Genomic DNA, 13,869 nt, shown 5'->3' with positions numbered 1-13,869 from the left:
ACCTCATCCCTGGTGGCCTTCAGCTCTGCCCTAACATTATGAACCTCCTCTCTGGTCGCTTTCAATTCTGCCCTAATCAATTCTGTTTGGTCATCCATGGCTTTCTCCAACCTAGCTATTGCCTGGATAATTGTTAGCCTGAATTCTCTTTCTGACATATTGTCTATGTTGATAGCCGTTAGCTCTGTTGCAGAAGGCCCATCCTCTGTATTTTTCTTCTGTTGGGGATTCCTCCTCCTAGTCATTTTGGTGAGAGATGACTGGACAGATGTAGCTGGATGTATTGACCGTGGTGCAGTCAAGGTGCACCCTGGAACGCTTCTGAGCACTCAGGATTCCCCACCCAAATGAGAGAAAAAAGAAAAGAAAAAGAAAAAAGAGGGAGAGAGAGAGACAGGAAAAAAAGGGAAGATAAAAGTGAAGGTTCAGCCCAAATGGGCCCCAGGGTAAGGTTTATGACGTATACAAACAAAAACAGACAAACAAAAAGACTGATAAAAGTATATGACGAGAGAAAAAAATATATATATAAGCAAAAAAAAGGAGGAGCCTCGTCAAGAAGAACCCCAAGTATAAGATTTATATACTATCCAGACAAACATAAATACACAGAGACACTGGCAGAAGAAAAAGATGGGAGCATGGTTATAGATTCTCGGTGTGGGCGAGGAAGGTTATTTTGATTCTTCCTGGATGTATCTTGATATCTTTGTTAAAGGACTCAACTTTCCTAAGAAAAAGGGGGATTAAAAATTGGTTCACCTATAGGGGTAGCATTGCTTGGAGAAAGGGGGTTACCTTGAAGTTTAACTCTATATGAATATTAGAAAATAAAAATAAAAAAGGAATAAACTGGACTAAACTAAATTAAAAATTTTTTTAAAAATTAAGAAAATAGAAAAGCAAAAGAAAAACACATGTGTATGTATCAAAAAATTCAGGTTAGAAGTTTATCATGGAATTTGATGTACTGGACATCTCACTGTGATGGTAAATAGGTTAAAAAATTATCTATATAAAAAAAGAAAAAAAATGAACCAGAATAGTGGGAAAGAATTAAAAATAAAAGTTGTATCTATGAAGTAGTGGTGGTTGTTCTCTTGTAGTCTTTTTTTTTTTTTTTCCTGATTTGTTTTCTGGGGGAGGGGGCTGCCACGTGGGTTTTCAGTCAATGATGTTCCCTGAGTTAAGTCCTCCCAACCCCCTCAAGGGGGTGGGCTCTGAGAAAAACGTTTTTTTCAGGTTTTTGTTCTCTGGAGGTTTTTATGTTTGTTCACTTCTTTTCTCTCGCCTTGACAGCTTTTGATGGTTTTTGGAGGTTTAGAGGAAAGAAAACTGCACCCCAACCTCCCTCTCAGAGAGAAGCCTCAGTCTGCTCCCCTGCAGGTGCTGCAGCCACTGGGCCGCTGGCAGAGCAGGTTCTGAGTCACGGTCCCTGGGGACGCAGGATCTCCTGCTTGTACGCAAAACCAAGGCAGCTGTGGCTGTCTGGGCAGCTCCAGACCTCCAGAGACGTTCCAAGCAGCAATCGCACACTGAGATTTTCCCGCTGGCTGCGGCTGAGAGCTCAGGGCTTGCGTGCACCTCTCCCAGGGGATGGTTTGGGGCGCGGCGCCTCCAGCTCTATCGGCTCTATCGCCGCGTGGGTCTATCACCGCGTGGGTCCCAGAACACCAGGCTGGGCGTTCGTGCACCTCTCTCAGGGGAGGTTGAGGCACGCGCGCATCTCCAGTAAGGTGCGCGTTCTGCCGTCTGGTGTGGCTCCCAGCCCCTCACGGGAGCCGGACTCCACCCGTTCTCGGGCGCACTGGCGGCTCCGGGACAAAGACCAGGTTTCTCCGCCGCACTCTCCGGCTCAGCGCCAGGGGATGCTGCCCTGGGTCTGGGGACTTAAGCCCCTATCCCTATCCGCCCCGATTCCCACAATTTCCCCGCGCGAGTCTTTGCTCTTTTGAGTGCTTTCAACAAGACTCCAAGTTAATGCTGGTCCCCAGATGCCGGGCACTCTCGTATTGGGGTATTATTTTCCAGTCGGTCGCCTCTGGTGGCTCCCTCCCCCTTTTGTTTATCTTCCGATATCAGTCCGACGTTCCCACTCCACTTTACCTGCCCACTGGCGTCTTCTGGCCCCCGTAGAGATCCAGACGTGTATAATTCTGATCTCAGGCTGATTTCATGGGTGATCGGAGTTCTTTGGTAGGTAATCAGCTCACTTTAGGGTGCAGGTTGAAAAGGCGCCTCCTCCTACTTCCCCGCCATCTTGTCTCCTGCCCCTTACTTTTTGTTGCATACATGTCACCATAGCTTTCCTCCATAGTCCTCTGAGCCTTCAGCCACCTCTGCACCTGGCACCACCTTCCCCTAATGAACCAGGTAGGATGGCAACTTGGGTGCCTGCAACCAACAGGGCTGTAAAAGTTTGAGTCCTTTACCTCTCTCAAGTCCCCTACCATATTTGGCTTTTTTTGTAAAGCAGCTGAAGTCAGGAGGGAGGAGGGAGCAAAGATCTAGGGACACAGACAATGACTGCACCAATAAGGAAGGCCTTGCATTTGCCACTCACACAGCTCAACCAAGTGGACTTTCAATGTTTCTGGTACCCTCAAAACTCTAAATCCTTAAAAAAAAAAAAAAAAAAAAAAAAAAAAAAAAAAAAAAAAACCAAGCAAGCAAACAAAACCCTTTAAATCCTCATTGCTGGAACCATTTCTTTCAGCTTTCAGAATCTTTTGACTTAGTCATCAGGGCCCTTCTGCTTTTTTACTGGGGCCTTGAGGGGTCACTGCTGCATTGTCATTATAACAACAATCAAAGCTCTGATCAGATGGCTTATTTCAAGCCTACCGCTCACTGCTCAGCTTTATTAACAGGTAAAACAGTGAGCATCCTCACTCCCCACCTCTTACTCACCCAACACCCCCACTTGTGGAGAACATCATCTCCCCAGATCCTGGTGACTCTTCTCAGTTTCTCCTGAACCAGTCCATGGGAGCCCTTGTCCTTCCTCTTCCAGAAAGTCATTACTCTATTATGTTAACATCCCTTCCTCCTTTATTTCTTCTTAACCCAGTTTTGGTAAGCTGCATTTGTCTAGAAATATTTCCATTTTATCTAAAATCTTGAATTTATTCTTATTATAAAGTATTTATAATACCCCCTTATCTTTTTTGACAATGTCAGAGTATAAAGCCATATATTCTTTTCCAGTCCTGATATTGGCAACTGATACCTTCTCTTATTTACTTGACCAATTCCACCAGAAATGTATCTATTTTACTAGTAGTTTAAAAAAAAACAAGTTTTGGTTTTGCCGATTTTCTTTTCAGTGTTTGTTTTCTAGTTCATTAACTTGTGCTCTTAATTTTTTTTTCTCTTCCCATTTTTGTTTTTGTTTGTTTGTTTGTTTGTTTTGGTTTTGGTTTGTTTACAATATGTGGAGTATTTACTAACTTTTTGGTTTATTCACAAAGTATACGTACTAAGATAACCATGTAAGACTACAAATTCCCCTTTAATTTCTGCTTGCACCACACTCTCACAAGTTTTTGCTAAATGCCCTTTTTTGGTCTTTCAGTCCAAAGTTATTTATATTTCTTAATTTCCATGCACACAGAAACTTCCTACCTTTTGGGGGTTAATATTTTTAGTATAATTGCACTGTAGCCAGAAGACAAACTCCATATTTTTTGTAATCACTTAAAATTTGTTGACATTTGTTATGTGATCAGTATATGGTAAATATTTTTTAAAAATTTTTTTAAGATTTTATTTGTTTATTTGACAGAGAGCGAGAGATCACAAGTAGGCAAAGAGGCAGGCAAAGAGAGAGGGGGAAGCAGGCTTCCTGCTGAGCAGAAAGCCCGATGGGGGGCTTGATCTCAGTACCCTGAGATCATGACCTGAGCCAAAGGCAGAGGATTAACCCACTGAGCCACCCAGGTGCCCCTAAAATAATATTCTATTTGTATTATATATTAGGTCACTTACCATTTGCATTGCTCAAATTTTCTATATTCTGACAGATTATTGTGTCTGCCTAGCCTAGTTTACTAGAGAAAGTATATTAAAATGTTCTACTATGATTATGAATTGACCTATTTCCTTTTGTCAGTTTTTCACTTATGTATGTTGAGACCTTGTTATTAGATATATAAAAATGCAAAATTTTTATATCTTCCTTTATTATTATGAAGTGGCCCTCTATGTCTCTAGCTTTCTTTTTGCCTTATGATCTGTTTTGTCTGATAATAATATAACTATAAACCAAACGTTTCCTTTGGTTAGCATTTGGAGAGTATATATTTTAACCAGAACATCTAATGCATTTTCATTTAATGTGTTACTGATGGAGGTATGTTTCAGTCTACTATCTTCTGTGCTACTTGTTCCGCTTACTTTATCTTTCCTTCTCTCTCCTTCTTGCCATCCTATATGCCAAAAATTTTAATCATTCAGTTATATCCCCTTTATCAGTTAGGACCGTATACACTGTTTCTATTCCTTTAGTGATTATCCTAGGTAGTACAATATTCATTTTTATTTATCAATATTCACTAATAAATTAACTAATGCTTTTATCCTATTCCTAGAAAATACAGTGAGCTTGGAACACTTTAATACTCTCCCAATTTATAGGATATTATCATTAATTTTAATTCTACAAATTTTTACACAATTCCACAAAGTGTTATTTATATTATTTCTTTATATGGTCAGTATTCATTTAGATTTATTCTCATATTTTCTGTTTTAATCTGTTCTGGCTGCTATAACAAAAGTGCCATAGACTGGGTGATTTAAATAACAAACATTTATTTTTCACAGTTCTGAAGATGGGGAAGTCCAAGATCAAGGGGCTGGCAGATTTAGTGTCTGGTGAACAACCACTTCCTGGTTAAAAGCCATCTTCTTGCTGTGTGCTCATACATCAGAAGGAGAGAGGGAGATCTCTGGGCTCTCTTTTATAAGGGCTCTCTTTTATAGTCTCCTCCATGAGGGTTCCACCCTCATGGCCTAATCTCCTCCCACAGGCCTCCCCCAGTGCCATCACAGTGGGGGTCAGGTTTCAACATAAGAATTTTGGGGAGACACAGACATTCAGTCCATAGAACCTTCTTTGCCCTTTTTCCTTCCTGCTTCTCTGACTTTACATTTCCCTTTAACTTGAATTTTTTTTTCATGTGGGTCTGCTATTTAGATACTATTTACTTATTTATTATTTATCTGAATAATCTTTATTTTGCCTTCAGTAACAAAGGATATTTTATCTGGGTATAAGTTTATGTTAGCACTTATTTTCTTTCACCATATTAAAGATATGATCCCACTGATTTCTAGTTCCCATCATTGCTTGTGAGAAATCAACTGTCACTCTACCTGTAAGATCCTTGGTGGTAATTTATATGTTTTCTCCTTTTACAATTGTCTCCTTGTCATTCATTTTCTGCATCTCTAGCAGTCATTAGTTGTTGCTTTATTTTTATTTTTCCAGCTAGGGAATCACTGGGACTGTTGAATATGTGGCCTGATGTCTTTCATTGGTTCTAGAAATTCTCAGTCATTGCCTTTGTAGCTCTTTACCCTTTGGTACTACAAACCATACATTTATCTGATCATCCTACTACTTCACATAAGTCTTATTTTTTCTTCTCTACTCTCCGTCTTTCTGTCTCTGTTCTAAATTCCGGATAGTTTCTTCTGACCTATCTTCTAGTTCCAGTTCATTTATTCTTTCTTCAATTGCTTCAAATCTGTTCTTAAATCCATCTACTTAGTTCTTAATTTGTTATTTACTTAGTTTAAGTGCTAGAATTTCTATTTAGTTCTTTAAAATGGCCTTTTTAAAAGGTAATTCTGGGGCACCTGGGTGGCTTATTCATTAAGTGTCTGCCTTTAGCTCAGGTCATGATCCCAATCAGCCTCACATTGGGCTTCCTGCTCAGCAGGAAGCCTGCTTCTCCCTCTCCCACTTCCCCTGCTTGTGTTCCCTCTCTCACTCTCTCTCTCTCTCTGTCAAATAGATAAAATCTTTTTTAAAAATTAAAAAAATAATAAAATATAACTTCCATCCCTGATGATTTTTTTTTATCCCAGCCCTTTTTAAGACAATATGTATTTTATTTAAAGTAATCTCCACACCCAACGTGGGGTTCAAATTCATGACCCTGAGATCAAGAGTCACATGCTCTACTGCCAGCCAGCCAGGTGGCCCCCCAGCCCTTTTTCAAATCATATTTTTTGTATTATGGACAATACACATAATATAAAACTGACCATCTTAACCACTTTTTAAAAAAAGATTTTATTTATTTATTTGACAGACAGAGATCACAAGTAGGCAGAGAGGCAGGTAGAGAGAGAGGAGGAAGCAGGCTCCTTGCCAACCAGAGAGCCCAATGCAGGACTCCATCCCAGGACCCTGAGATCATGACCTGAGCCAAAGGCAGAGGCTTAACCCACTGAGCCACCCAGGCGCCCTTAACCACTTTTAAGTGTACAGTTCAGTGGTATTAAGGACATTCATGTTGTGCAGTCATAACCATCTTTCACCTTCAGACTCTTTTTGTCTTGTGAATGTGAATTATGTCCCCATCAGACATTCCCACTTTTCCCCTTCCCCCAGCCCCTGGCCACCCCCATTCTACTTTCTATTAATTTGACTACTCTAGGTCCCTCATATACGTGAAATCATAGCATTTGTCTCTTTGTGACTGGCTTATTTCACTGGGCATAATGCCCTCAAGGTTCATTCATCTTGTAGCACATGTCAGAATTTCCTTCCTTTTAAGGCTGAATCATACTCCATTGTATAGATAGACCACATTTGTTTCCTCGTTCATGCAGTGTTGGAACTTGGATTTCTTCGGGCTGTCATGCATAATGCTGCTATGAATATGGGTGTACAAATATCTTTTGAAGGCCTTACCTTCAATTATTTTGGGTTTTGTTGTGGATGAATGGTGTGCCACCCAAAATTCAGCTGTTGAATTCCTACCCCCACAATATGATTGTATTTGGAGATAGAGCCTTTACAGTGGTAATTAAAGTTATATGAGGTTGTATGGGTGGGACCCTAATCTGATAAAGAGGTAGAAACACCAGAGAGCTCTCTCCCTCCTCATGTGCACACAGAGGAAAGGCCATGTGGCGACACAGCATGGAGGAAGCCATCTAAAGCCAGGAAGAGAGACCTCACTAGAAAACAACTCTGATGGCCCCTTTACCTTGCATGTCTAGCTCTACAACTACAAGAAAACAAATTCTGTTGTTTAAGCCAGTCAGTCTGATATTCTGTTATGGCAGCACTAGTAGACTAATACAGATATTTACCCAGGAGTAGAATTTCTGGATCATATGGTAATTCTATTCGCAATTTTTTAAGAAACAGCCAACTGTTCCCCACAGTTACTCTGTCATTTTACATTTCCACTAGCCATGCACAAGCGTTCCAGTTTTCTATATCTTTGGAAAAGAACACTTGTTCTTTCCTATTTTTTTGATAGTAGCCATCCTGATGGGTGTGAGGTGGTAGCTCATTGTGGCTTGTGTTTGCCAAAACCAATGTCATGAAGCTTTTATTCTATGTTAAGAGTCCAACTTCATTCTTTTGCATGTGGATATCCATTTTTCCCAGCACCATGTGTTGAAAAGCCAGTCCTATCTCTATTGCTCTTGACATCCTTGATGAAAATCCTTTGACTGTATATGTGATGGTTTATTTCTGGGCATCCTATTCTATTCTGTCTGTCTGTCTTTCTATCTTTATGCCAGTGCCACACTGTTTTGACTACTATAGTTTTGTGGTAAGTTTTGAAAGCAGGATAAATCCTCCAACTTTGTTCTTCTTTTCCAAGATTGTTTTGGCTATTCTCTTGACAAAATTTAAAGTTTGTGTTTTCTTGGAACATGGTAAACTTAGCTATTTTATAGCTTTTGATAATTCTGATATCCAATGTTTCTCTCATTTCAACTTATTCCTGTTAGTGGCATCTTGCTTCCTTGTGTGCTGGATTATCTTTGACTGTGTCCTGGGTTTTGTATTTGAAAAATTACTTATATGAATAGCTTGAGGTCTAAGATGCTGCTGTCTTCTGCCAGAGAGGGTTTATTTGCTTCTGTCTGGAACCTTAGAATGCTACCTTTTGGGAGCCACCATAAACCAAGTCCGGGTTTGAGGGGCCCTGGATTGCTTAGGTGAGGGGACAGCAGAGTATGAGACTGCACAGGGACTCTGTACTTCAGGGTCACCCTGCCTAATGTGGGGGTTTATCCCCAACCCTGAGTGAGTTCTGAGCTTTGACGTTTCTCTCCCTTTCCCTCCATGAGGCTGCTGAAACTGCAGGTCTTCTTTGCAGCTATTGCTTGTGAGTCTGCAGATGCCCTCAGGACAAAAGGAGCTTTGAGTGCCAGGCTCGCCTCCAGTCCCTCCCTGTCCTCAATTTGGAGCACAAACGCTGAAACTCCCTCACTTGCTTGTTTGCTCTTTTGTGCCTTTCAGAAGAGAGGTAGGCTTATCAGTCTTTTGTACTGGTCTGGATTATAGAGCAGGATCTCACCTAAAGGGGAAGTCCAGAAGGTCTCTTCTAAAAGCACAGCTCTGACCACAGTCTTGCCAGGAGCAAATCATGATAGTCTAGAGCCCAGCTTTGTGATCATTAATTCATTCAAGGCTGCCCTGCATCCTGGAGGCAAGTACTAGTGTTATCCCCATCTCACAGGTAAACATCTGGAGCACAGAGAGGTCAGGCTAACTTGCCTGGAGGTTGCACAGCTAACTGAGTGGCAGGATCAGCACGGTGACCCATTGTGTATTACTGCGGAGATGCTGCTCCCTTTCTTCTTCTTAGGAGCATTCTGGGGCTCCCCACCATCTGGAGTCCTGAGAACAGACCACCCCACCCCCAACCCAGCAATCAAGGCCCTGCCAGCCTCCCCTGGCCACACTGGCTCCTGCCCATCCCCAGCTCTGCTCTGTGGGTGCTACTTCCTCCCCCTACCTTACATGCTTCCTACGCACCTGTCCAGACCTGACTCGGAGGCTGGAACTCAGGTCCCTGAGTTCTGAAGGTCCCTGATTCAAGTGGGACCCAAGGCCCTGAGCACCCCATTTGTCCAAAGCCAAGGCCCACAGTGGGAGCTCCCCAACCCCACAGCAGCAACCCAGGTCTGGGCACTGTGCTGGGCATCACGTACAGCAAACAGACCAGAGCCTGTCCCCAAGCACACAGCCAGTCTGCAAGGGGCTGGAGCAGACCAAGGGGTCCCATATCAGGGACCAGGAACTGTCAAGCCATCCTGGGGATGCCTTGCCCAAGGCCAGGTCACCCTTGGAGAGTGCCTGGTGGGTGAGGCAGGGGAGGCCGTCAGGCCCACCTGCCACCCCTAGGTGCCCATTGGTCCCCTCTCTGACTTTCTGACAGGTGAACAATAATGGGATCATCTCCTTCCTGAAGGAGGTCTCTCAGTTCACCCCAGTGGCCTTTCCCATCGCCAAGGACCGCTGCGTAGTGGCAGCCTTCTGGGCAGATGTGGACAATCGACGTGCAGGTGATGTGTACTACAGGGAGGCCACTGACCCAGCCACGCTGCGCAGAGCCACAGAGGATGTCAGGCGATACTTCCCTGAGCTCCTGGACTTCTCCGCCACCTGGGTTTTCATAGCCACCTGGTACCGCGTGACCTTCTTCGGAGGCAGCTCCTCTTCCCCTGTGAGTTTTCTGTCCTGGGGTAGGGAGGACGTCCGTCTGGGGTCCAGGGTCTCCCCCCAGGGGCTGCACCTGGCTGAGGTGGGCCAGACATAATCACTGGTCCATGCCTGAGACAGGAACACCCAGCTCAGGGATGGAAGTCACTCTCCCAGGGTCACAGAGCCAGGCTGCAGGACAGAGCCTTGACCTTCCCAGCCCTCCCAGAAAACACTTGCCTCTATAGGAAAATGCCAAATGCCCTGACACGGTAGTTCACACATTAGAGAGATGCAGATCGCATGTATCAGAAGGATTTCCATCTGGAATGGTTCAATGCTCAATAGGCTAAGTGGGAAGTTTATTCTGTTTTATCCTTTATTCTGTGATAATGCCAAACAACAAAGGCAGCAGGGGCACGTCTTTCCTGTGGGGCACACTCTCAATGCCAAGCACCAAGAAGTGCTCAGCACAGCACAACCTGGGGGCAGGAACTCTCACGGAGACTGCTCTGCAAGCCATATGGGGCTCCAGGCGGGGAGAGTGGGATGGTTCAGAGCAGCCCGAGGGACAGCTCTGTCAGGACCCTGGGCTGCAGGGCAGAGGCAGAGCAGTTAACGGCAGGGCCGGGCTTCCCATCATACACATGCCTGGGCAGAGGGTGGGAGCAAGTGAGGCCTTCACTCAGGGTGTAGCGGTGCCCAGTGGGAACCTGGAGGTGCAGCCAGGGTCCCTAGCAATGGTGACTCAAGTAAACAGTGTGAGTGGGAGACAGGGCCTGCAGGCAGGGATGTGCAAGTCCCGCACAAACCCTGAGTTCTCCAGCAGCCAAGATGACAAAGAGAATGCCAGCAAGCACATCAGCCAGGGACACTGAGGGCCCAAGATGTTCACTGTTGAATTTCTTAAAAGCAGTATGACAGTGAATAGGGGAAGACGGGCTTTTTCTATAAACATTACTACAAATAAATGTTTACACTTTTCATGAAATTTATTCATTATTTTGTCAGCTTCACTTGTTTTTCTTATCAATTTATAAGAAAAACATCTTTGTAACAAAAAGAAAAAAGAATCAGTAAGTCGGCTAGCAAGAGATCAATCCCATCAAACATCTATTTCATCCTGACATACACTTTAACAAATAGAGCCGGCTAGAACGCACTGTTTTGTGTTTTGGTTTTTTCCTCAGCAGTAGTAGGGCATTTTCCTCCTTCTTCCATGTGGAAATCCCAGGCACTTCTGCAGCCCCTTGGGAGGAGGAGGAGCAGAGCCCCTCCTACGCCAACAGAGGAAACCCTAACTTCTCCAGTCTGCAGGCTGGCCGGCCCGGATATGGGGGTTACAGAATGATTATCGGGCAACACATGTATCCCTGGAAGGGGTCAGAGTTCTGGGTTTGGGTGCTGGTCTGTAACCTGGGAGCCTCCCAGAGCCAGCTGCTTGGCAGGGAGGGAGCGTGAAGCTCCACGCGGGGTCTGGGTCTCCTCGCACACTGGACCTCGCCAGCTGGCAAAGCCCTACCTCTAGCCACACCGGCCGCTGGCTTGCCCTTCCTCAGCTCACCGCCACTCCGCTTTCACGGCCACTGATCCTAGTTGTCTTCAGAGTGCTAGCAGCAGGTCTGTGTTCCCGAAGGGGAGCACTCAGTTTTCCTGCTGTTCATGGTTATGTAAGGGAGATGACAGACCAGTGCTGTCCCACCATGCACACCTGCAGACCATCCCAGTGCCGGGTGGCACCGATGGCAAAGTGTCCCGCGGTGGGCACTGCCACGCCCTGCTAGATTGGGGGCCGTTGTCTGGCACGAGTCTCCAGCAGGAAGGTTGCTGCCCCCAGAGGCCTGATTGCCCCTCAAGCCTGTGCCCCCCTACCAGGCACGAACAAGCCAGATGTGTAAGACCGGGTCTCCCCGTGCCCAGCCAGGGGGCCCAGCATGCTGTGCCCTTGCCAGCAGCTCCAGCAGACACGGAAGCCCTTTCTCTATCACGCTTCACCTCTCAGCTTCTAGTGCTGCTGAATTTGTCCTGTATTATCAACGAGTTGTCTTCTGTGGTAATGCCTCTGTTCACATAACCTTTGCCAATTTTCTGTTGTCTTTTTCTTCCTGGCCCGTGGAAGTTCTGCTTCAATTTAGGATATCAATAATTTCACCTGCCCCCTCTGTTATAAATACATTTTTCACTTTGCTGTGTTGCCACTCTATTTGATTTTATGGCACTTTTTTATATGCAGAAGCTTTTGTAGTCAAATATATAAATCTCCTTTTTGGTTTTTGCAGTTAACAAATGTTACACTTAAAGTCTTTCCTCGACGTGGCTCCAAGCACTCGCCTATATTTTCCTCTAGGGCTTTGATGGTTCCGTTCACAACCTTACTTGATGTGGTATTTATTTTCACGAGTGATATAAAGCTTTAAATTTCTTCTTTTTAAGACGGTTTCCTATTTGTCCCAAGATCACTTCTTAATCCCACCTCTTCCCCAATCTGAAATAACATCTCATGTATATACCACTCAATAATATCTTCATGGAAGAGAAGTCCATGAAAAACAAAAAAACCCCTGCTTTTCCTTGTTTCCTCTTCTTATCTTTCCCTCTTTACATTTTTTGTTTCACACAAAGCAATTTTGGGGATTTTACCCGGTAAACTCTAACTCTTGTGCCCCAGCCACCATAGGGCGCAGTGTCTGCACCTGGTGTCTGTGGGCCCTGGTGACACCTCAGTGTGTCTCACTCACCAGCTAACCATTCTTAGGGGTCCTGACCTATGCCAGGGCCTCAGGATCTAGGGACACAGTGGAGGATGAGGACGAGGGCATCAGCTCGATGGCAGATGGCTGACCAGCTAGTTAGGAAGACAGAGGAAGGGTCAGTGGATGAGGACATTGTGTGAAGGCATGCTGGAGGGGGCAGGGCCTCGCAGCGTGGACGAGGGAGCCCAGAACCCGGTTCAGGCCTCCCTCCTTGGCAGGTCAACACGTTCCAGACCGTGCTTATCACTGACGGCAAGTTCTCCTTCACCATCTTCAACTATGAGTCCATCACGTGGACCACGGGCACACACGCCAGCAGCGGGGGCGACACCACGGGCCTGGGGGGCATCGCAGCCCAGGTAGGGGCCCGGCTCCCCACTGCCACAACTGTCCTGTCTGTCCAGACAGACCCCCTACACACACCCAGTACTGTGCAGACGCCAGTGTGAGGCCTTCTGATGCTAACCCCAGGCCAGATTCAGAAACATCCTCAGGTCAAAGGCACTCTGTCCTGCCCCGAGTTGCCCTGGCCTCCCAGGGCCAGCTGCAGCTGAGGCACATGGGACCCTGGTTCTGTGCACGCTGCCTGTCCTGGGGTCTGCCCTGCCCTGTGGCCCGCAGAACTATGGCCAGCAGGAAATCACAGGTGTCAAGGGAGTGGTGAAGTGCAAGTCCCCAAGGCCAGCGAGTGCTCCCTCAGGATGGGAATACCCTCATCTCCTTCCTAGCCATCTACTTTCTTCTGAGGTCACACCTACCCCTGGTCTCCACGGGAGCCAAGAGTCCAGGGAGGGAGTCCCTGCAGGTGTGTTAGGGCAGCATGCTAGGGCCCAACTGTGTCGGTGGCCAGGATCTGTGGCCCGGCTGGGAGGCTGCTGCTCAGAACAGTAACAACGTGGAGGGTGGTAGGGTACCCCCAAACCCATAAAATTCCAGGACTACAAGGCCATCTTCCACATGATCTCTTTGACCATGGCCACCGCAGGGAGGTAGGTCTCAAGAGTTTTAGGGAGACCTGCAGACCAACCCATGCCTGCCCCCCCAACTCTCCATCCCCCACCCCACCCCCAGGCCGGCTTCAATGCAGGTGATGGGCGGCGCTACTTCAGCATCCCTGGCTCCCGCACAGCGGACATGGCAGAGGTGGAGACCACCACCAACGTGGGCGTGCCCGGGCGCTGGGCGTTCAGAATCGATGATGCCCAGGTGCGCGTGGGGGGCTGCAGCCATACAAGTAAGAGGATGGAGCCAGCGGCTCAGGGCTGTGGGTTGGGGGAGCTCAGGGAGTGGGGGGATGACAGGAGAGGGTGGGACCCTAGCGGGGAGGAGGGAGCGGGAGGCTGGGTACCGGGCAGGCTGCTGGCCAGGAGGACTTGGCGTCCCCCACCACTCTTCCCCAGCCATGAACGTGGGCAGGTAGCAGCTTGCCCCTTG

The 13,869-nt window shown here is 46.3% G+C and overlaps 1 protein-coding gene across 1 annotated transcript in view; it reads left to right on the top strand.

Annotated features, from left to right (window-relative positions):
- SNED1 (sushi, nidogen and EGF like domains 1) overlaps positions 1–13,869 on the top strand; it is a gene marked incomplete at both ends in the record, with an annotated part of 84,320 nt that overhangs the window by 22,286 nt on the left and 48,165 nt on the right. Inside the window, 3 exons of the mRNA XM_080799850.1 lie at positions 9,420–9,707; positions 12,654–12,794; positions 13,507–13,669. Coding sequence (XP_080655976.1) covers positions 9,420–9,707; positions 12,654–12,794; positions 13,507–13,669 — 592 coding nt within the window. The remainder of the gene's footprint in view (positions 1–9,419; positions 9,708–12,653; positions 12,795–13,506; positions 13,670–13,869) is intronic.

Source organism: Martes martes (genome assembly GCF_963455335.1).
Source record: "Martes martes genome assembly, chromosome: 3".
Taxonomy (NCBI): Eukaryota; Metazoa; Chordata; class Mammalia; order Carnivora; family Mustelidae; genus Martes; species Martes martes.
The sequence above is the reverse complement of the archived record's forward strand: the minus strand, read 5'-3'. Positions and strand labels throughout refer to the sequence as shown.